Genomic DNA, 21,683 nt, shown 5'->3' on the forward strand with positions numbered 1-21,683 from the left:
AGCAGCCTGCTTCTCTGGGAGTAGCACCCCTTCTCTGTGAATGGGTTGGTAGCGCCCGGTCTTCTCAGATTGCCCCTTCCAATGTGGAGCCTCTGCACTAAGCAGGCTAGGGTAGGGGCAATTGGAGCTCCAGGATTTTCAGCCTGTCACATCTGGGGCAGAGCCCTAGGCCAGGGTAGCTGGGGGAAGAGAGACCCCTTATTTTTTGGCTGCATTGGTCCAGAATAGAGTTTGTCACATGAAGCTGGGAGTGGGGATGGGATGGAAGGAGGTTGTGGCTCAAATGCCAGATTCACTGTTCTAAGACTTTTAATAGTGGATTTTCCTGAGTGAATGTTTATTTGTTGTATTCAGAGAACTTCTGTTGTGTGGTTGATATGAAAGTAATTTTCTTCCATAGGAAGAGGGTTGGTCAGCTGAGCCCTACCCGCTACTGTCCCTGAAGTCCTATCAGTCACTGCTTTTAGCCTTGGTTGAGCTGCTCTGGCCTAAGTATACCCAGTTCAGAAATTTCTAAGTTCATAACAATGAACTTGGGGCTCTTCTCTTAGGATTTTTTTCCTCACTTTCCAAAGGCTGTTTGTCCTAAACTCTGGCCTCTGGTTCCTCAGGCCAGTATGACTACAGGTTTCCTAATAGAGTTTTAGATGCCCGGCTGGGGCCTGCCCTTGGATAAAAGACCAAAACTGGAAAATCAGCCAATGTCGTTCTCTTCTTCCAAGTGTCTACCCTCTCCAATGCCTGCCTGCTTTGGATCATGCTCCAGTGTTCTCAGCAATTAAAAAAATATTTTGTCCAGAATGATTGTTGATTTGGGGGAGAATTAGTCCAGTTGGAGCTATTTACTAGAAGTGGAACTCCCCCTCACCATTAATTTTAGAGTGGGTAATCTAAGGTTAGGAGAGTCAATGGTTTTAATGAGGAACGAGTAAGATGCTCGAAAATGAAATCTGGAGTGCTTTTACTTTCATATTATGAAGTAGAAAACAGCAAAACAACTAACAAGGGATGAAATTATTCTTTTTAAGTAAAACCTCATATCAACTATAAATCCAAAAGAATCATTCCAGACATTATCAAACATCCTAACAGTGACTACTACTCAGATTAAAAAACTGACTTCACTTATGCTCAGCCTATATCAGACTTGATTTCCACCAAATTTTTTCTGTTGCTCAGTGTATCATTTTATTATATTGCATTTTCTTAGAAAACCAAGAACAAAAAGGTCACTAATGCTCCCATTCTAGAGAACTGTGTAATAATGCACTCTTTATCTCGTATATTGGCTTGGTGCTTTCCAACTGTATACTGCTATCTGAGATTATTTTATAGGATACTGCCACACTAGGAGCTCAGGATATTATTTTTACTGTAATGACTGTGTGTCTTCCCTGCTTTACTCCCCTTTTCAGAAACACTGAAGGTTCCCAATGTGCCCTCATTCGCTAGGGTGTTGAGAACATAAAGATGAAAAGGATGTCATCTCTGGCCCCAAGTTGCTGATGTCCTTGTGCAATCCTTCACTTTATGGAAGTCGGTGTAAGATATGGATCCATAACACTGGGATAGAGCCGATAAGCTCTGCCAAGAAAAGTGACCTGAAAATTGGCTTCACCGTCAGGAGTTTATGTTACTGCATCAAATGCAGGGTACTACATTCCAAGAGAAAGAGTAGGGGAAGAGAGAGAAGGTAGCAAGGAAGAGGTGCCTGGTGCTGACTGAAGGCTTCCTTTAAAGAAACGGTGTGATGCTATTCCAGTTGGCACTGCCCCAGGCCATTGGAACTGCACCATGGGACCATGCAATAAAGTGTTACTTACACTCAGAGCCTCAATCTTTTTTTTTAGACAGTTTCGCTCTTGTTGCCCAGGCTGGAGTGCAATGGTGCAATCTCGGCTCACTGCAACCTCCACCTCCTGGATTCAAGCAATTCTCCTGCCTCAGCCTCCTGAGTAGCTGGGACTATAGGCATAAGCCACCATTCCCAGCTAATTTTGTATTTTTAGTAGATATGGGGTTTCTCTATGTTGGTCTGGCTGGTCTCGAACTCCCAACCTCAAGTGATCTGCCTGCCTTGGCTTCCCAAAGTGCTGGGATTACAGGCTTGAGCCACTGCTCCCAGCCAGGTCTCAACTTTTAATCATTATTTCACACACTGTGCCTGGCAAAAGATTTTGTTCTGAATAACTTTATTGTAAGTCACATAATCTTACTTTAGGCTTGACATAACAGGAAGTTACAGAGCTGTAAATACCCACTGGTCATTACCTTACTGAGTTTAGAAAACTTTTGAATTTGTGACATATATTAATTGCACTTAAATAGTCAGTGAGAGAAAGATAGATTTATAAAGACATCATTCAAAAGGATTTTTACATTGGGGTGTGCCTTATCCGATTACAAAAATTTCAAACCATCTTCCCACCTAGGGCCTATGGAGAGTTTTCTCTTTCCCTGGGACTGAACTAGCACAAAGCACTAAAGCATTTAAGCAAACGTGAGTATCACTGAAAAGCACAAGAAGAAAGTCTTGATGTGGCTGGAAGAAACCAGAAGGCAAGATTGCCTGGTTGAGAAAGAAAATGTATAAATGTGTGTGTGACATCACAGGCAGCAGCTTCTCTGTGTTGACTTCAGATGTCTTTTCCGCAGTCAGGGCACAGGATGTCGTCCCTCTCCGTGAGAAAGCCACGCCCCACCAGTGAGAGGGAGCACTTCTTACAGTTAAAGCAGTCGTTATGCCACTGCCGTTCCTCAAAGGAGATGTATTTTGTGCCACCAAGTCCTGTTAACAGAGAGAAATAATACTGGATGAAGAACTAGTGAGAATCAGACAACTGGGACTGAAGAAGGAATTCTGGTTTGATCCATTTCAAACTTTGGATTGTGTAATATGGATAGTGTGAGTTTCTAGCGACTGGGTGCTGGGAATCTATACATAAATCGGATTCTATGCACAGCCTGGAGGAGCTCGTGAATATCAGAAGAGATGCATAAACTGGTTCCAAAACGATGTGATAGGTGCCATAAAAGAATGCTGACTCTGTGTATTTGTTGTGTTTTCCCACAAAATGAAACTCCGTGAGAACAGGGAGCAGATTTCTCTATGCCTTCGCTAGGTGCCTCATGTCGCTTGGTGCTCAAATTTTTGTGACTTAATGACTGAAGCACTGAAGGGAGTGTAGAAGAGGAAAAGGTTAATCCTCTCTGGGATGACCAGGAAAGGCCTCATAAAGTGGGATGTGGGTGGGAACAAGGGGAGAGGGATATTGTTGCAGAGGGAAGATCCTCAGAAAGCTACAGACAGATAGAATAGAATCAAATACTTAAGGTACATTGGTCCCTGATTATAATAGTTGGTTTCTACTGAAGGTGACAAATCTGAAATAGAAAAGATTCAAACACATGGGCTTATCTCAGGATTGTGATTGATCTAGCGATATTTGGGTCATGAACTCCAATTACAAAGAGTTCTTTCAGAAATAATCGTTCTGTCAACCTTATTAAATACAAAGTAGGGCCACCCTGATGCCCCCATTTCTAATAGTCTGGGGTCTCCGACTTACGTGAGGAGTCAGTAATTTATCCAACAGCTCCTATTATAACTTAATTGTCTAGGCTGGTGTTTGGCATTAATTTCTTGCACATGGGGGAGATCTCAGACATAACCCTCAGCAAGTCAGGGACAGGGCTAGGACCTAAACCCAGGCCTTTTAGTGCAAGTTTCTGTGCCTTTTCTAGTACCTCACTGCCGCTGCTGCCAGACTGCGTACTGGCAAAACTTTTCAACTCTCTTTTCCCAAATATCTCACAGCTTTAACAACAGTTATATCAAATAGAATATCAATTGCCTTTACCAGTTCTAGACACCTACGGGCTATGGAAGACCCACAAATCACAGCACTCACTGGCCAGCACTGCAGCAGAACCCAACCATGGTTTAAGTAAGTTGTCCCAACTTTTCTGCACAACTGAATTATCTGGGAAGCTTTTGAAAAGCCCCATGCCTTAAGTCACAGCTCACATTGATTAAATCATGACCCAAGCACCAGTCATTTCTAAAGCACCCAGGTGTCTCCAATGTGCAACCAGGTATTGGAAAGTAAGGCAATGCTGTCACTTGATTTAGGAAGAGAGGCTTCTGGGGTTTGGAAAGTGGGTGTTTTTCTTCTCAGTTTATTGATCACTCTAAGTTAGCTACACCAGGAAGGAGCTCCCCTGGCATTTCCACCATTCCACATTTCTCCTTCCTCTCACCTCTGATGAGTCCTGCTACAGCATAGAGCCAGAGGCAAGGAGGAACACTGGCAGAGGGGAGGAAGTAAAGGTGTTAGTGACAGGAGACAAGCAGGGCAGCTGTCCCAGGTTGAAAGTCTTTTAGGAACTCCTCTTTTGCCCTGAAATGCCAGCAAATGGAGCAAGTTGTAGAAAAGAGAGCCAAGGATAGCCCCAGGGGGATGACTCTTCCTAACGGGAAGATGTATATACAGTCAATTCCGCTTATTCCTGGAAGCTATGTTCCATAATCTTCCTGTGCACAGTGAATTAGCAAATACTGAACCACTGCTCCTATGAGAAAAACAGGGTTAGGTTCCTGTAAGCCTCTGGTCACAAGATTTTGATCAACTCATCAATACAAAATGTTGCTTTGTGTGTATGTTTCTGTTTAAAGATTCCTTATTTAATATATATTGTTGATTCATGAACATTGAACTTATGACCAACAGCACTATTCATGCTTAAATGAAGCTTATCTAACATGTATTTTTCTTTGTAAGGCACATCACAGCCTTCTTTTTTTTTTTTTTTTTTTTTTTTAGGCAGTGTCTCACTCTGTCACCAGGCACCAGGCTGGAGTTCAGTGGCGTGATCTCAGCTCACTGCAACCTCTGCCTCCCAGGTTCGATCAGTTCTCCTGCCTCAGCCTCCAGAGTCGCTGGGACTACAGGCGCACGCCACCATGCCCAGCTAATTTTTGTATTTTTAGTAGAGATGGGGTTTCACCATGTTGGCCAGGATGGTCTTGATCTCTTGACCTCAAGATCCGCCCGCCTCGGCCTCCCAAAGTGCTGGGATTACAGGCGTGAGCCACCGCGCTCAACCACCACATCACAGCCTTCTTGCACTTAGGAACACTAGAAAGAACTTTACTTGGAGGCCATTTAAACAGCAGAACTGCCCACAAAAATTCAAAAAATTATCACTATGTAGACTATGAAAAGGACTCTTATTGACAGGATGAGAGCTGAAACTAGAAGGCAGAGTGTCACCTTGTTCACCTACAGCTGGAAATGTGTGCATCAGACAATGCAAGTTTGTCACTGTTCTATGCATGTCTGATCACCATGAGTATTAAACTGGGGTTACAAATCAATTTTAGTGAGTAGGCAAATTTGCAAGTTCAGACTCTGGGAATCATGAGAATCAACTATATTTATGTGCAGCATCACTGCACATAACAAGTTGGACAATGTCAACATCCAATTTATTTTTAAAAATTTAGGCCAAGTGTGGTGGCTCATGCCTGTAATCCAAGCACTTTGGTGGCCAAGGTGGGTGGATCACCTGAGGTCGGGAGTTCAAGACCAGCCTGACCAACATGGTAAAACCCCATCTTAAAAAAAAAAAAAAATTATTTAAATTTTATTAAAGAGAAAAAATATTAAGGACCTGTTAGAAGCTTAATCTAAACAATCAGTCTTGTACAATTGTTTGGAAATTTCTAAAACTTTAACTGCTGATATGATCTGGCTGTGTCCCCACCCAAATCTCATCTTGAATTGTAGTTCCCATAATTCCCATGAGTTGTGGGAGGGACCTGATGGGAGGTGATTTATTCACGGGGGTAATTACCTTCATGCTGTTCTCGTGATACTGAGTTCTCACGAGATCTGATGGTTTTATAAGGGGCTTTCCCCACTTTTGCTCAGCACTTCTCCTTGCTGCTGCCATGGGAAGAAGGACATGTTTGCTTCCCCTTCCACCATGATTGTAAGTTTCCTGAGGCCTCCCCAATCATGCTGAACTATGAGTCAATTAAACCTATTTCCTTTATAAATTACCCAGTTTTAGGGATGTCTTTATTTGCAGCATGAGAACAGACTAATACAGCTATTTTTCAAAGTTGCTCCATATGTTCCTAAACATTAGTCTCTGCTTTTCAAAGAATCAACTCTGCTGTTTTAGAGGAAAGCTTCTTATTTCGTTTCTCCTAGTGTTTTTTTCTCAGTGTGACAATAACCACAGTTCACATCCATATCTAACATTTTACATTTGAAAGTGCTTTTATGTAGATTATATAACTTTATAAAGCTTAATGTTATAAACATTTACCTCAACAGAAGTTTGCTGAAAAAAGAAGTTAACTGCTAAGTTACTGCTTAAAGTTAAGCATTAAAAATGAGTATGTTCTGGCAAAAGACTGCATTTTTTTCCCCCAAATGATTCCAAGGGAAATCTGGTACATAAATGACCAGAAACAGATATTTTAACATAGGTAAAGTGTAAATACTATGATTTTTCTTTATCTTTTAATTTCACATGGAAATGTAATGAGCTCTGGATTATACACGAGAGAACTGTTTAGTGACCTGGGAAGGTGAGTTAGCTGAGTTAAGTGAACTTGGTTCTAGGCCTTAGGGAAAAGAAAGTCAAGGACAAGCACACAGGGGCTGCACAGACGTGTTTGTGTAATAACACTGCAAAGCCACATAGAAAAGCTAGGCCACCAGGTACTCCACGTGTCTGCCACCTTCCTCTGATAGGGACAAACCAGACAACTGAATGCAATGGGATTGGAAACTCCACATCATAAACTTCTCCTGTTATTGTAGAAAACACACTTTTCTCTCCCCACCCAGTCACTAATTTGTGTAGCAATATGTGGTGACCTTTTAAAGGACTTTAGTGTGACATCGTCTGTTCTCTACACTGAACTTCTTCAGCCTGCTTAATAGTTTAGTCCAGAAGCCTGGTCTGCCAGCCAGCCAGATTTTAGGCTCTCTCTTAGCCAAATTCTTTTCAGGAATACAGTATGAAAAACTCCTTAGAACGTACCTTCTGCCCTCATATAGCTATGGCCTTGTGGCAGAAATTTCCCACTAAGATGCTTTGGAATACAACCGTCCCACTAAGATGCTAGGGGACACTTCTAAGAGCACAGCACAGCTGCTAAGCCTGAAGAGGCCTGTGTCAGTTTTTATTGTGGCATCACAGGCTCACAGACTGCAGTTTTCGAGATAATCCAACCCAAAGCAGAAACTAACCCAGAGCATTGGCCATATGATTTTAAGTGATCAGGTGGGCTGCAGAGGAAGTAATCATTACTTGCTGAAGCATAGCCAGTGCCCCGAGGAGAGGAAAGCAGATAGGCAGAAAAGTCTGCTGTGTCCAGAGCCTTAGGGAGGTCTGGGGAGTTCAGGGATACAGACAGGGTCACATGCTAAAATACTAGGCCTTGCTCAACCTTCCAATTGCTTTTCGAAGTGGGGACCCCAGGACACTCACCACTGATGGGGTTGGTGCAGCCGGCACACTTCTTGGCATACAAGTCACAGAAGCAGCTCAGGCAGTAGGCAAACTCGTCGCGAGCCGTGAAGCGCTGCCCACACAGCTGCTTCCTGCAGGCGGTGCACACGAAGCACTCCTTGTGCCAGGGCTGCTCCCGGTAAGTGACCCCTCCCGTGGTGATGGGCTGCAGGGGTGAAGGGGAGAATCAGTGTGGCCTCTATTCTTGGCAGACATCTTCAGTCTCAGCTACTGCAACTGGACGATGCAAGATCCTCATCCAGAAAACGTCCGGTTTGTTAAGTCACCAAGACCCTGCTTTACAAACTTCCCAGTCACCCGTTACCCTCGCCACACGCTTTCACTCCAGTGTCACAGGCCCTGGCTTTCCCATTAGTGCAATTGGAGCTTGGGGGTTGCCCTCAGCCCTTCCCAAGGATGCCAGGGATCTAAGGCAGAGGGCGCTTCAGTGGCACTGCCACCTTCCTGAGCAGGGAAGCAGCACGATGGAGGGATCGGGATTGAAGACAGCATCAAGGAGACCTAGGTTTGAATTCTAACCCTACTCCTTACCAGCCCTGTGGCTGGGGGCAGGTCATAATAAAGATCTCTGCACCTCAGTTTTCTCATCCAGGAAATGAGAGTGATGAGGTTAAAGGAGCAAGTTGATAGGAGTTCTTACTAAGAAGCCTGGCAGGGCAGGTGCGATGGCTCATGCCTGTAATCTCAGGACTTTGTCATGCCTGTAATCTCAGGACTTTGGGAGGCCGAGGCAGGTGGATCATTTGAGGTCAGGAGTTCAAGACCAGTCTCTACTAAAAATACAAAAAATTAGCTGGGTGTGGTGGCGTGCCTGTAGTCTCAGCTACTCATGAGGTTAAGGCAGGAAAATTTCTTGAGCCCTGGAAATGGAGGTTGCAGTGAGCCAAGATCACACCACCGCACTCCAGGCTGGGCAACAGACTGAGACTCTGTCTCAAAAACAAAAACCCTGGCAAGTGGTAACCGCTCCAACACTGCTCATGAGCCTATCTCTCCAGCTACTCGTAGTGAAAGAAGGAAGAGGCTTAAAGGACAGCCAGGACTGGCACCTGCTGATGCCACAAGAAGAGATGGGCATCTTGGAAGTTTTGGGAAAAATAAGCCTGATACCGTCATCCTCACCTGTCTTGTGGTCTTAGAACATCTGTGAGGGGATGCTGCAAAGCCACACAAGGTGGAACTGACCGTCAGTACCTCCATTTTACCTGGAATTTCTCTCCAAATGTTGCTTCTCACATTCTATTTAAAAATGTGTGCTCAGTGGAGCTGAGGAAGCTATCAGAGGAGTGTAGATGGCCTCAGCTTTTGGCAGACGAAGGCCATGGAAGATGGAGTGCAAGCTCCTCACAGTCACACTTGTTTGCGTTTTATTTTTGAGCACTTCAGTATCACTCAGTAACTCCTTTGGCCTTTACATAAAGCTTGTGAAGTAAGAAAGATATTACCTGAATTTAGGCCGGGCACGGTGGCTCACGCCTCAGCACTTTGGGAGGCCGAGGTGGGCGGATCACGAGGTCAAGAGATTGAGACCATCCTGGCCATGGTGAAACCCCGTCTCTACTAAAAAAGCAAAAATTAGCTGGGCATGGTGGCATGCTCCTGTGGTCCCAGATACTCAGGAGGCTGAGGCGGAAGAATCGCTTGAACCCAGGAGGTGGAGGTTGCAGTGAGCCGAGATTGCACCACCGCACTCCAACCTGGCGACGACAGAGCAAGACTCCCTCTCAAAAAAAAAAAAAAAAAAAAAGATATTATCTGAATTTTATGGATGAGTAAACTGAGACTCAGAGAAATTAAGAAGTGACTTGCCTAAGAATTCATAGCTGGCAAAGCAGGAGCTAGAATTCTGGACTCCCTTCTATCTTGTATTCTTTTCATTAAACCATAAATCATAGAGCATCTTCCTGTAACTCACCCCACTGCACAAGAGAATGAACACAAAACACGCTTGGTTGCAACATATCCATGTGGGTGCAGCAGCCCGTGTGTGTAAGACGCCTCCTCTGCCTGGAACTTACATCCCGAGTCCTCCCTCGCTCCAGATTCCAGGCTGCCCACCCACATCAGCTAACTCGATGCCTCTCAGCAGAGCATGACTTTCTTAGAGACTCCTTCCCTAAACACCACCCTGGTCCCACACTCCTCAGATGAGTTGAGGTTCTTCCATTCCACACCCTGCTCTTCTCCGCACACTGCTCAGTAACTACTGATGGGATTGACATTGGAGTGTACTTCCACCTCGATTACAGTTAGTGTCTGTGTCTTGTCCAGCATCGGATCCCTGAGTGCCTGAGAGGGCCAAGTTCACATCGAGGAATGGATGCTTTTGGCATGAATGTTTGTGTGTGTATTTAATGAACTTGTGCACAAAGGTATGCATCCCAGAAGGATGTGTTGCCTTCATTTCTGCAAATGAATAAAGCACATGTTGGAAAGATGACAGAGGAAGGGCAATTCAAAGGAACTTCCATTAGGTCTTGATGAGAAAAACAAAACAAAATAAAAATATAAAGGGAAGAACAGGGAAGAGAGTTCCTAAAATAAAAGCAGGAATGAGAGCTCACTCTAAGAATAAAGAAAAAAAACAGGAGTTTGCACTAATCTGACCAACATGGTGAGACCCTGTCTCTCCTAAAAAAGAATACAGAAATTAGCCAGGCATGGTGGTGGGTGCCTGTAATCCCAGCTACTCAGGAGGCTGAGGCAGGAGAATCGCTTGAACCTGGGAGACAGAGGTTGCAGTGAGTTGAGATCATGCCATTGTACTCTAGCCCAGGTGACGGAGTGAAACTGGCTCAAAAAAAGAAAGAAACAGCGGCATAAGAGAAGAGGAAATAAAGAGAAATAAAATTTAAAGTAACAGTAATGAACAAATGGGGCTGGGCACAATGGCTCATGCCTGTAATCCCAGCACTTTGGGAGGCGAAGACGGCCGATCACCTGAGGTCAGGAGTTCCAAGACCAACCTGGCCAACATGGTGAAACCTTGTCTCAACTAAATGTACAAAAAAATCAGCTAGGTATGGTGGTGCGTGCCTGAAATTCCAGCTACCTGGGAGGCTGAGTCAGGAGAAATTGCTTGAACCTGAGAGGCAGGGGTTGCAGTGAGCCAAGATCGCGACACTGCACTCCAGCCTGGGCAACAGAGTGAGATTCTGTCTTTAAAAAAAAAAAAAGAACAGGTGGAAACAAGACAGAAGGAAACAAGAAACAAGAGAGAAAGGCTGAATGGAAATTGGTAAAAATACTCAGCACTTAGAAAAGGTGCAGGCGAGGAGAGCACATTCTCACCCAGGTAGCGGTATAGGGGATGTTTCTCCATGGCCCAGAGGCAAGGGTAGAGGTCCCAAGGGCAAAACAGTAGAATCTGGGTGAGCAGAGCCAATAAAAGGATGAGAGCAAACAGAGCCTGCAATGAGTTCTACAGCTGGCACTGCCCAGGGTGAGTGAGCAGTGGGAGGGTGCCACTCCACAGGCTGGCACAAATCCTAACGGCACAGAAACGCTGGAAGCTGTAGCATAATCAATGTTGCATGTGTGTAAGAGCCAGCGGGCACAGCAGAAAACTAAGCTATACCCTAAAGGATACAGGTGGGGGCAATAGGGCAGGTAGGAGAGAGACGGCTTACTACAGGTGTGTGGTTCTCTTTCCTTCTTTAACCCAAACAGAGCCATGACTGGAACCACACATTATAGAGTAGATAGGTTTATTTTTTTTATTTTTTAAGATAAAGTCTCACTCGCCCAGGTGTGAGTGCAGTGGTGCAATCTCAGCTCACTGCAATGTACCTCCAGGGTTCAAGCAATTCTCCTGCCTCAGCCTCCCGAGGAGCTGGGACTACAGGCATGTGCCATCATGGCTGGCTAAGTTTTTTATTTTTAGTAGAGATGGGGTTTCACTATGTTGCCCAGGCTGGTCTTGAACTCCTAACCTTAGGTGATCCACCAGACTTGGCCTCTCACAGTTCTGGGATTACAGGCCTGAGCCACCATGAATGGCCAGAGTAGATGCATTTAATAAATGATCTATCCCATATCCATGTGGCCAGACCTTTTCTCCTTTACTTTTCTTCTCACATCGTCTCTCTCTCCTCCCTGCTCCCTCCCTTCCTCTCCTCCCTCTTCCTTCCATTTTTCTCTCCCTCTCAAGTTTGCAGTTGTTTTCCTGTTTTATTCATGGAGAGGAGTGAGCAAGACAGCTTTGGGATAGTGGCTCCCCTTCCCTCTAACATCGGGTCATCCACATGAAAACATTCAGAAATGGTGTAGAAGAAGTCAGGGTTAAATGACTTGCTCACAGAGCACAACAGTGTTGATGTCTTTGAAAGAAGGATGGGAACACAGGCCCAACAGATAAATGCTCAGAATGTAAGGCAGGACAGGCACAGCTCTCACGCCATTCAAGTATCACAAGTACCCTTGGTTTTTGGAAAGAGAACTGACAAACACAGACTGCGGAGGCAAACCGGCCAGAACATGCGAGAGCCAAGGGGGAATCTGAGATACCTTTTTGCACTGAACGCACTGCATGGCGTGTTGTTTCTCATAGCAGGGCACACAGAAATTCTGATTATCTTTGGGGATGAAACTCTTGGTTCCAATTGGCTGCTGGCAGCGGTGGCAGATGAAGCAGGTCTCGTGCCAGCTGTTGCCCTTGTACTCCATCTTGCGGGTACCTGTCATCAGGGTCAAGAGGAACACAGCAGAGGTATGGTTAGAGGGGAATGGAGTCCCAGCAACCCACCTTCAGAGCTTGCTGCCATCTAGTTTTGTGACCAGAGCAAGTCATTCCCGTTCTCGAAGGCTCCCCTCTGAATGGAGACAATTCCATTTTGCACAGGGCAGTGCTGTCTTTTGGTTCACTACTGTACACCCAGCTCCTAGAATAACACGTGTACATTTTAGGTACTTAACATTTATTTATTGAATATTGTGGTTAGGAATGTTAAATCTAAAAAAAGTTAAGTGTCTCTCAGCAATGCAAAATATAAAGAGAAGTGTGGCATAGCTCCAATGAATTTCTATGGAGCATGAATTTTGAAGCATAGGGACCGTATTCACCTTCTGCACACCTGATAATGAACACCCCCTCTGGTTCACAGCTGGATGGAAACAGCTGGAGTGTGAATGAACCTGGGACCTTGAACCTGATTCAGTGAGCAGCCTCTACAACACTTACTTTACATACTAGCTGTTGAACCAAGTTGTGATGTATCTTGGTAGTTTTAGGCACTGTGCTAAGTGCCATAGTTAAAACCTACATGTAATTTTTTTTTCGTTTTTGTGACAGGGTCTCGCTTTGTCACCTAGACTGGAGTGCAGCAGTGTGATCTTGGCTCACTGCAGCCTTGAACATCTGGGCTCCAGGGAAACTCCTGCCTCAACCTGAGTAGCTGGAACTACCAGGTGCACACCACCATGCCTGGCTGAAATCTACATGTATTTCTTGTACATCCATTTAGTAACTGCCTAATCCTGTGCCATCTCCTGTCTTTTGAATAACTATTAGCATTTGATATGTTTCTACCATGTCTCCAAGTGAATCGAGAAGCCCTAGAGAACTCAAACACTTATGGCTCACCCCTGGCGACCACCAAGCTCGAATCACTGCAAATGCTCAGTGTTTGTTGATTGATATTTTTTTCATTTTTGTTTACCAAAAAGAAGCGTATCTATTTATAGCAAGGGATGATTCCAGATAGGCATGTAAACAAGTACCCTTCGTATAAAGCAAATGTAGAGAAAGATCTGGGGAAATGAGTATCATGGACAAAGAAACAGGAAAGTGTTTTAAAGGCGCGGACTAGCTGAGGGGCCCAGCCACTGTGTAAGAACCAAATCCAGACTGCTGCTTGCTTTTCAAATAAAGTTTTATTGGAACACAGCCGTGCTCATTCATTTACTTCCATTATTTACATCTGCTTTCACGCTAGATGGCAGAGTAGAGTGCAGCTGTGTGCAGAGTTGTTGTGTAGTTGTAGTAGGTGAGTAGTTGTGACAGACTATGTGGTCCACAAAGCCCCAAATATTTGTCTGGTTTTTGATGGAAAAAATGTTGCCAATCCCTGGGGACTGTGGCATCATACATGTGACTTCAACTGGGGATTAGGGAGTGATGGGGAATCAAGCCGACAGGGGGACCGCCTACTCCGGACCAGGTGGAAGCAGCTGCGGTTACACAGGTGGCTTATAGGAGTCTACAGACTAATCTGTAGCTCTCAGCCCAAAAATCTTGTGATCCCAAGGGCAAAGCTAGGAGTTGTATTTTAGCTGGCTAGGAAGTTGGTCAGGATATGTCTGTTGTCCAGTAATTATGAATGTGCTGAGAATTATCACCTGATTATTATTTAGGGTCATGTTCTCATCTTCCTGTACTTCCAAGACCAGACATTTGAGATTATATAAAATACACCGGGTGTGTGTTGGAGGACAATGCATGAGTGGGAATTTGGGATGGTGACATGCAGTGATCTTAAAATTAAAAACTAAGCTGTCCAATCTACGGAATTCAATTTTGGGGTAGTGAATCCTAAAACAAACATTACATGAAGCAATTGAAATTCAAGTAAAAATAGTGGAAAGACTTTGATGTACACTCCGCAAAGATTTTCTTCAGTCTCCATGCATACTTTTGTCACTTGCTCTTTGGATCTCTTTCATTCTGATGAAGCAGCCCAGGAGCCAAAGGATTTTGCCAATGAATATGGTGCAATTATGATCCTCACTGAGATCCCACGCAAGAGCGTGCATGGCATTCTTGGCGAGTTCTGAAAGAAGTCTTATCAGATCAACACCAGTGCGAGGCCAACTGCACGTGCAGGGGATGCACGGGGCTCCCGGCACCTCAGGGATGTGGCGCGTGCTCACGAGGCATGGTGACAGCAGTGGCCGCAGGCCTGCGTGGTCATATGCAGCAACGCCTGCAGGTGGCAGGAGCATTCCTTCTCCTAACTCAATTGCACACAGTGAACCAAGTCTCTCGCAGACAGAAGCGCAGTCTTGAAGATGGAATGTCTTCATCTGATTCAAACAGTCAAATGAGGCTGGCTGCAGTGCCTCCGCCCTATCAGCCTAGCACTTCGGGAAGCTGAGGCGGGAGATCTCCTGAGCCCAGAAGTTGGCCACCAGCCTGGGCAACATAGGGAGTCCCTGTCTCTACCAAAAAAAAGAAAAAAAAATTAGCCAGGTGTTGTGGTGTGCACCTGTGGTGCTAGATATGCGGGAGGCTGAGGTGGGAGGATGATTTGAGCCACAGAGATCAAGGCTGCAGTGAGCAGTGATCATAACACTACCCTCCAGCCTGAGTGAAATCCTGTCTCAACAAAGTCAAATGAGGAACCAGACATTTGGTTGCAGGATTGGAGGCAGTATCCCTACTGGAGTCTGCTCAGAGGCTGTGGTGCATCTGTAAGCAATGTCTGCTAACAGGGGCGTGAGAGCTGGTAAACCCCAGCACTGGGGTTTCTGATGGTATTCCAGTTTCCTGATTAGTCATCAGGAAACTGACTTGTGTTGGAGAGTGGAGCTGGTGGGTGAGTTTTTCATTAGTCCTATAAATATAAATTCACTGTGAAGGCTGTGGACTGATGCTATAACCCAAATTCATCTTGAATGGGTTCTAGCACTTTTAAAAATCTAACCAAGGCTAGCAAGTGCTTTGATTCAGTGTTCGGTTGGTGGTGGTTGTTTGTTCTGCATTCACCAGGATTCTTCTAGATGCCCTGCCTTTGGTGCCCAGTCTGTTTCTTCTGGCAGAGGCACCTGTAAAATGGGGATGAAGACATCCAACTCAGGGGACACTGAAGATTAAATGGGATTCTGTAAAGCAGCAGAACATCTGGCCCCTGTGTGTGCACTCAGGGGCTGGCAGCTGTGACTGTGTTGTTGTTATTACTACATAGCATTTCTTACCACAGAGCCTGAATTCCAGCTTCCCTCTTTCCTTAGTACAAGAGACTGCAGGCCAGGTAATTCTCAAATATTCAGTACGGGTTACCTCTCACCGAACATTGGGTTTTCACTTCTTATCTGATCGTGTTTTTCTTTTCTTTCCCTCCCCAGTAAATACTAAGAGAAAGAGAAGGTGTGATAGTTAATTTTATTTGTCAGTGTGGCTGGCTATGGTACCCAGTTGTTTGGTCAAAGAACAGGTTACTTGTTGCCGTGAAGATGTTTTTTGGATGTGATTAACATCGAAGCCGGTAGACTTCAAGTGCAGCACACTACCTATGCATCAGGGCCGGGCTTTCTCTAATCGGTGGTAGGCCTTAAGAGCAAAGACTAAGCTTTCCCTAAGGGCAACTAATTCTTCTCCAGACTGCAATAGAGAAACCCTGCCTGAGTTTCCAGCCTGCTGTCCTACGGAATTCAAATGCTACCATTTAGAACCACAGTATCAACTCTTCCCTGAACCTCAAGACTGCTGGCCTATTCTACAGATTCCAGACTTATCGGCCTCCACAGTCACATAAGCCAATCCCTTGAAATAAATCTTTTCTCTCTCCATATACATATATCTATGTGTGTGTGTGTATGTGTGTGTGTGTGTGTGTGTGTGTGTATGTATATATATATATATATATATATATATATTCAATTAATTTTGCTTTCTGGAGAACCTAACACAGAAAGTCAAGACCAGTGAAAAATTGAAAATCGGAGAAATATGCATACTTTTTATATCATGGTTGGTGCTAACAGTTAAAGTCTTTTTTTTTTTTTTTTTTTTTTAAAGATGGGGTTTCACCACATTGGTCAGGTTGGTCTCGAACTTCTGACCTCAGGTGATCCACCCACCTCAGCCTCCCAAAGTGCTGGGATTACAAGCATAAGCCACCATGCCCCTAGTCTTAAGCAGCCCCTACAGTCCCCAGTGGAAGCTTCCTTGGGCCCTTGTTTGGAAGACTAGTCAGGATTTAATTTGTTTTTCAATTAATGTTGTGGTTCTTAGCGTTACCGGGAGTGCTGTCTCTGCAGTGACTCCTGGGGGGCAGGACACAGGTCAACCTGGCTTTCTACCGGCTTCAGTTCTCTTTCGCACTGTTGCACAGCACTGGGGCCCAAGGTTCCAGTCTCTGCAGGATCCAGGGGATCTTGGAAAAGGCCTTCCTGCCTGGAGCTGCCCCACCTAAAGTCACCATGCAGCCCTTTACAGCTGCCAACAGGGCTGTGTCAGCCTGGGCATTTTTGTTCCTTGACATAGTGTGTCACAGTTGTTTTTGAGTTGTATTAACCAGAGAAATGTAGTAGCAGTAAGACACCATCTTATTAAAAGTCAAATTATTTCCTCGACTTTTAAAAATGATACTTTTTTTTTTTTTTTTGAGACAGAGTCTTGCTCTTGCTTTGTTGCCAGGCGCCAGGCTGGAGTGCAGTGGCGCGATCTCAGATCACTGCAACCTCCACCTCCCATGTTCAAGCAATTCTCCTGTCTCAGTCTCCCAAGTAGATGAGACTAAAGGCATACGCCACCACGCCCAGCTAATTTTTATATTTTAGTAGAAACAGGGTTTCACCATGTTGGCCAGGTCTCAATCTCTTGACCTCATGATCCACCCACCTCCACCTCCCAAAGCGCTAGATTATAGGTATAAGCCACCTTACTGGGCCAATACTTCTTATCCTGCATATCTTTTTTTTTTTTTTTTTCCAAGATGGAGCCTCACTCTGTTGCTCAGGCTGGGGTGCGATGGCGTGATCTCAGCTCACTGCAACCTCCTTTAGCCTCCTGGGTTCATGCAATTCTCCTGCCTCAGCCTCCCGAGTAGCTGAGGCTACAGGCGCCCACCACCATGCTCGGCTATTTTTTGTATTTTTAGTAAAGATGGGGTTTCACCACATTGGCCAGGCTGGTCTTGAACTCCTGACCTTGTGATCCACCCACCTTGGCCTCACAAAGTGCTGGGATTACAGGCATGAGCCACCATATCCTACATCGTACAAACACCCAGAAACTCTGTAGCTTGGCAGAGTCTTCCGCTAGAGTGAGAGTTTGACACTAGATGGTCTCTTGGCTTTGGTTCTTTTCATATGTGCCCATGGGAGTGCAGCTACTGTAGGACATGGGTGGATGCAGAAGGCTGCCTTAGTTTTAAAAATTAATATCCGATCTACTGAGGCCACAAACTCAAATCCTTCAACTTCAGATCTTCTTACACATCTTGCTATTGCATTTGCTAAATAATAAATTTTAAAAATCTCTTCTTAAGGGGCTTTGCTTGTGTTTGGTTTCATTTATCAATATAGTGAACTGAACTCCTTTAAAACTGCATTTTAATGCATGGTAAGAAACACAAGTTGATAAAGGAAATCTAAAAAAAGAAACTGCATTTTAACATTCAGTATATTGGCTATCCCTTTTAAGTACTTCAACTAACAAACCTCAAGTTCTTTAATTGTTGAAATAAATCACACTTATAGATATGATGGCTCATATGATATCTTAAAATGTCAAAAGAGTGTATAAGAAAATTTCATTGTAAAATTGCAAGCCTAAGTCACTTATTCAATTGCATAATTTAAAATTGGAATCCCAAGGTTAATTTACCTTTTAGACCACATTTTCTTTAAACTTCACACACTTTATCAGATAATTTAACACAACGTTATTACCATGGGTCATAGTCTTTTTTTTTTTTTAAGAGGGGGTTTCACCATGATGGCCAGGCTGGTGTTGAACTGCTGACCTCAGGTGATCCACCCACGTTGGCCTCCCAAAGTGCTAGGATTACAGGCATGAGCCACCACACCCAGCCTGGGTCATAGTCATAATATGTCTTCCCTTAATTCTAAACCTTCCTAGGATAAAACAGGCTGTTTTGAGGATGGATACCATCCAAGTGTCCACCACCCAGATGTTATCAATTATTCAAGCGAGAAGGCTCTGGCCTGGCCATTGCCTGGAGTCTTGCTTGTGCCCGTCCTACCCACCTGAGCCCCGTTTTATAGGATCTCTCTGCGTGCCTCCAAATGGAGAGGGCTCAGCCTCCGTGCACTGGTTTCAAGTTACATTTCCCCAGAATCCTCAGACTACTCACAGAAGTGTGTGTCTCCAACCAGCTTGCTCCCCACTTAACTGAGCCATCTACTGTCTGCTTCATCCTATTCCGATTTCTGCAAGGGTCACACCTTCTGCACTTCATCCTATTCTGCTTTCCACAAGGGCCACACCTTCTGCAGACATTCCCATGGAGACATTCTTTCTGGCTTTGTGTGGCTCTCCGGTGGGGATGCCGAATTAAATAGGTCCCAAGCATATAACTGACTATTCTGTATTTCTAGTTACTAACTCTGGCAGCTCTCCCCTTCGGTGATCCTTACATTGGTCATATGAAAACACCACAGGTCATACAGCCTCTGCGCCAGCCACCATCAATACCTGTGCCCACCACACAGCTGTCCAGGGTCAACATCTTAGGCTCTTCTCTGACTTATTCTCCCTTACCCTCATTTCTAGATGAGTCTAACAAGATTTGCTTTTTAAATTCTGTATTTTGTTTTTGTTTTGAGATAGGGTCTCACCCTGTCTCCATTGCCCAGGCTAAAGTGCAGTGGTGCAATCTCGACTCACTGCAGCCTCCGCCTCCCAGGCTCAGGAGATTCTCCTGCCACAGCCTCCTGAGTAGCTGAGACTACAGGTGTGCGCCATCACTCCCGGCTAATTTTGTATTTTTAGTAGAGACGGGGTTTCACCATGTTGGCCAGGCTAGTCTCAAACTCCTGACCTCAAGTGATCCACCTGCCTTGGCCTCCCAAAATGTTGGGATTACAGGTGTGAGCCACTGCTCCCGGCTTCTTTCTGTATTTTGAAATTCCATACATTTTTGTCTGCTTTGCTTTTTACAATAAAAGATTCTGCTCTCCCACATAAAAGAAAAAAAAAAACAACAAATAACTCCCTCCTAACCCCCCCTACAAAAAGCTCAAGGGTCACAGACCCGTCAACACACAAGGTACCCTTATTACCATCCTTGGCACTTGGCCCAGTTGTGGCCGTGCCCTTTTGACTGTCTGCCTAGAACGCCAACTCTACAAGGGCAGAGGACCAGGTGCACCTCAGCTCACACCCTATGAACGCTCAGCTGCAGCCCAGAGCCTGACACACAAGGGCGCCATGCACACTTGCTGAAATAACTAAGTACAAATTCAGCAAGCAGAAGGGAAGAAAAGAGAAAGTATCTATGGTGGTGGGAAAGTGGGGGCTGATGCAAGAGACATATTTTTAAGGGGAATGCCTACCATTCACTTACTATAATAATTCAGCTGCATAACACTGCCCCATGTGCACAGCAAAAAATTCCGCTCCTGCCCATGATAGAACCCGTATGTCCCTGCTTCGTAAGTACTCTAAATACTCCTCTGTAGTTCAAGATCAAACCGGAAAATCAACATGAGTTTCTGGAAGCAAGTCAATGTGAACCAGGGGGTCAGAGGAACCTGCACACAGCCTGAAGCTAGGCTGGCTCACACATGAGAAAGGAGTGTCTTCTGACCTGGCATGATGGTCTTCTTGCATTCCTGGCATTTGGACGAGTACTCGTTGGAATAGCAGTCTGTACAGAGCAGCTGGTCCTCCTTGGCAGCAAAGGGCTTGTCCACCAGAGAGCTTCTGCACTGCGAGCAGTGGAAACAGGCTTCGTGCCAGTGCCGATCCTTGTAGGACAAGTCCTGTGGGGCCAGACCACACAAGACAATCAGAGGCAGGGCAGGAGTGCTTGGACCCACAGCATAGGGGCCCCTTGCGAACCTGCAGAGTAAACAAGGAATGAAGGAGGGCTGGGGCATCCTAATCCACCCACAGTCACACACCAGGACCACCTAACTGCTGAAATCAGCAAGACTAGTCTATTTCTCTCTTGCTGCATTTTAGAGCAACAGGTTAGACAGATGTACATGCAGGCACATGGCTCTGTGTGAAAGAAGCTTCTTAAAAACAAAAGGATTTCCCTTGTATGGCCTACAAGAAAGAGAAACAGAAAACATAAACGCGTATCAATGCGTCTCACACCACATGCAGTGAAGAGAAACAGACTGCAAGAGGAGTTCCTGGGCTGAGGGAGCTCTGCCCAACAGAAATCACTGTGGTCACCAACATGGCAGAAAGGCTCTGAGTGTTGGGATGTTCGGAGGAGGAGGCCCAAGAACTGCTTGGTGGGAGAGGATCAGGAGAGACTGCTCGTGTGGGTGCCACTTTTCTGTGGGTGGCAGTGAGCTTGGGGAGGAGGTGAATTTCAGGCAGACAAAGAGCAGACAGAAGATCTGGGGATGGGAAGCATGTCAGGCTGGAGGGACCACAGGTCAAGGGCCAGGTGGGAGGGTCCCCGGCCGGGCTGGTCCGGGACATGTGACTGCCTTTTTGCCTTTTATGCCTGCATGGAGTTTCCGTTGATCCTGAAGGCAGTGGTGAGCTGCTTTTCAACAGGAGAGTGAAGTGCTCGGACTGAGGGGATGGGTAAGGATGTGGAAGTGGAGGGGGGCGAGGGTGGGAGAAGTGAGACAAAAACTGGGCGCAGATGGGAGAAGCACTGAGAAGACAGACACAAGCTTCTGACTAAAAGATGAGACAGAGAAAGGAGCACCGCAGAAAACTCGACTCCATACTTGGCTTGATCTTGCCTGAGGAGTAAGAGAACCTTCCATATTTGCCTTTTAAAAACGACACACGGCATTTTTAAAGTGCCAATACAAAATTAAAATAACAATCTATTTATGGCCAGCTTTATCTTAGAAAGGATATTTTTCTATTGCTATCTTTGTGTTCCCAGCTCTGACCCCAAATCATCATCCATTTATTAATGAGGCAGAAACAGAATATTAGCCTCTGCATAGTTTCCTGGGCCGGCTGCCAGCTGGTAGGTATCCTGAACAGGTCGTGGGAGGGCTGTTCATGCGATGGCCCTGCAGAAGAGCTGCCCACAATGTCTCTGTTACTGAAACGGAAGTCAAAGCTGGAGTTATGCTGAGCGTAGGATGTGAAAACATGGATCCTGGACTTGATTAGAAAATCCTAAAACACCAACTAAACTCGGAACCCAAACTAGAACAGCTCTCTTTTGCTAAAAATCTCTCTTTCTCTCTCTCTTCCCGTGTGTGTGTGTGTGTGTGTGTGTGTGTGTGTGTGTGTGTGTGTGTGT

At 45.3% G+C, this 21,683-nt stretch overlaps 1 protein-coding gene across 1 annotated transcript in view; it reads right to left on the reverse strand.

Moving 5' to 3' along the window:
- Window positions 1-2,175: 2,175 nt before the first annotated feature.
- The window catches only part of FHL2 (four and a half LIM domains 2), a 43,482-nt gene continuing 23,974 nt past the window's right edge, over window positions 2,176-21,683 (reverse strand). The window contains exons 3-6 of the mRNA XM_032255589.1: window positions 20,043-20,217; window positions 12,058-12,227; window positions 7,510-7,696; window positions 2,176-2,788 (exon numbers count right to left, since the gene is read on the reverse strand). Coding sequence (XP_032111480.1) covers window positions 2,637-2,788; window positions 7,510-7,696; window positions 12,058-12,227; window positions 20,043-20,217 — 684 coding nt within the window. The 3' untranslated portion in view covers window positions 2,176-2,636. The remainder of the gene's footprint in view (window positions 2,789-7,509; window positions 7,697-12,057; window positions 12,228-20,042; window positions 20,218-21,683) is intronic.

The sequence above is a fragment of the Sapajus apella genome, unplaced genomic scaffold (assembly GCF_009761245.1).
Source record: "Sapajus apella isolate SASKATOON/1434 unplaced genomic scaffold, GSC_monkey_1.0 scaffold89, whole genome shotgun sequence".
Classification (NCBI taxonomy): domain Eukaryota; kingdom Metazoa; phylum Chordata; class Mammalia; order Primates; family Cebidae; genus Sapajus; species Sapajus apella.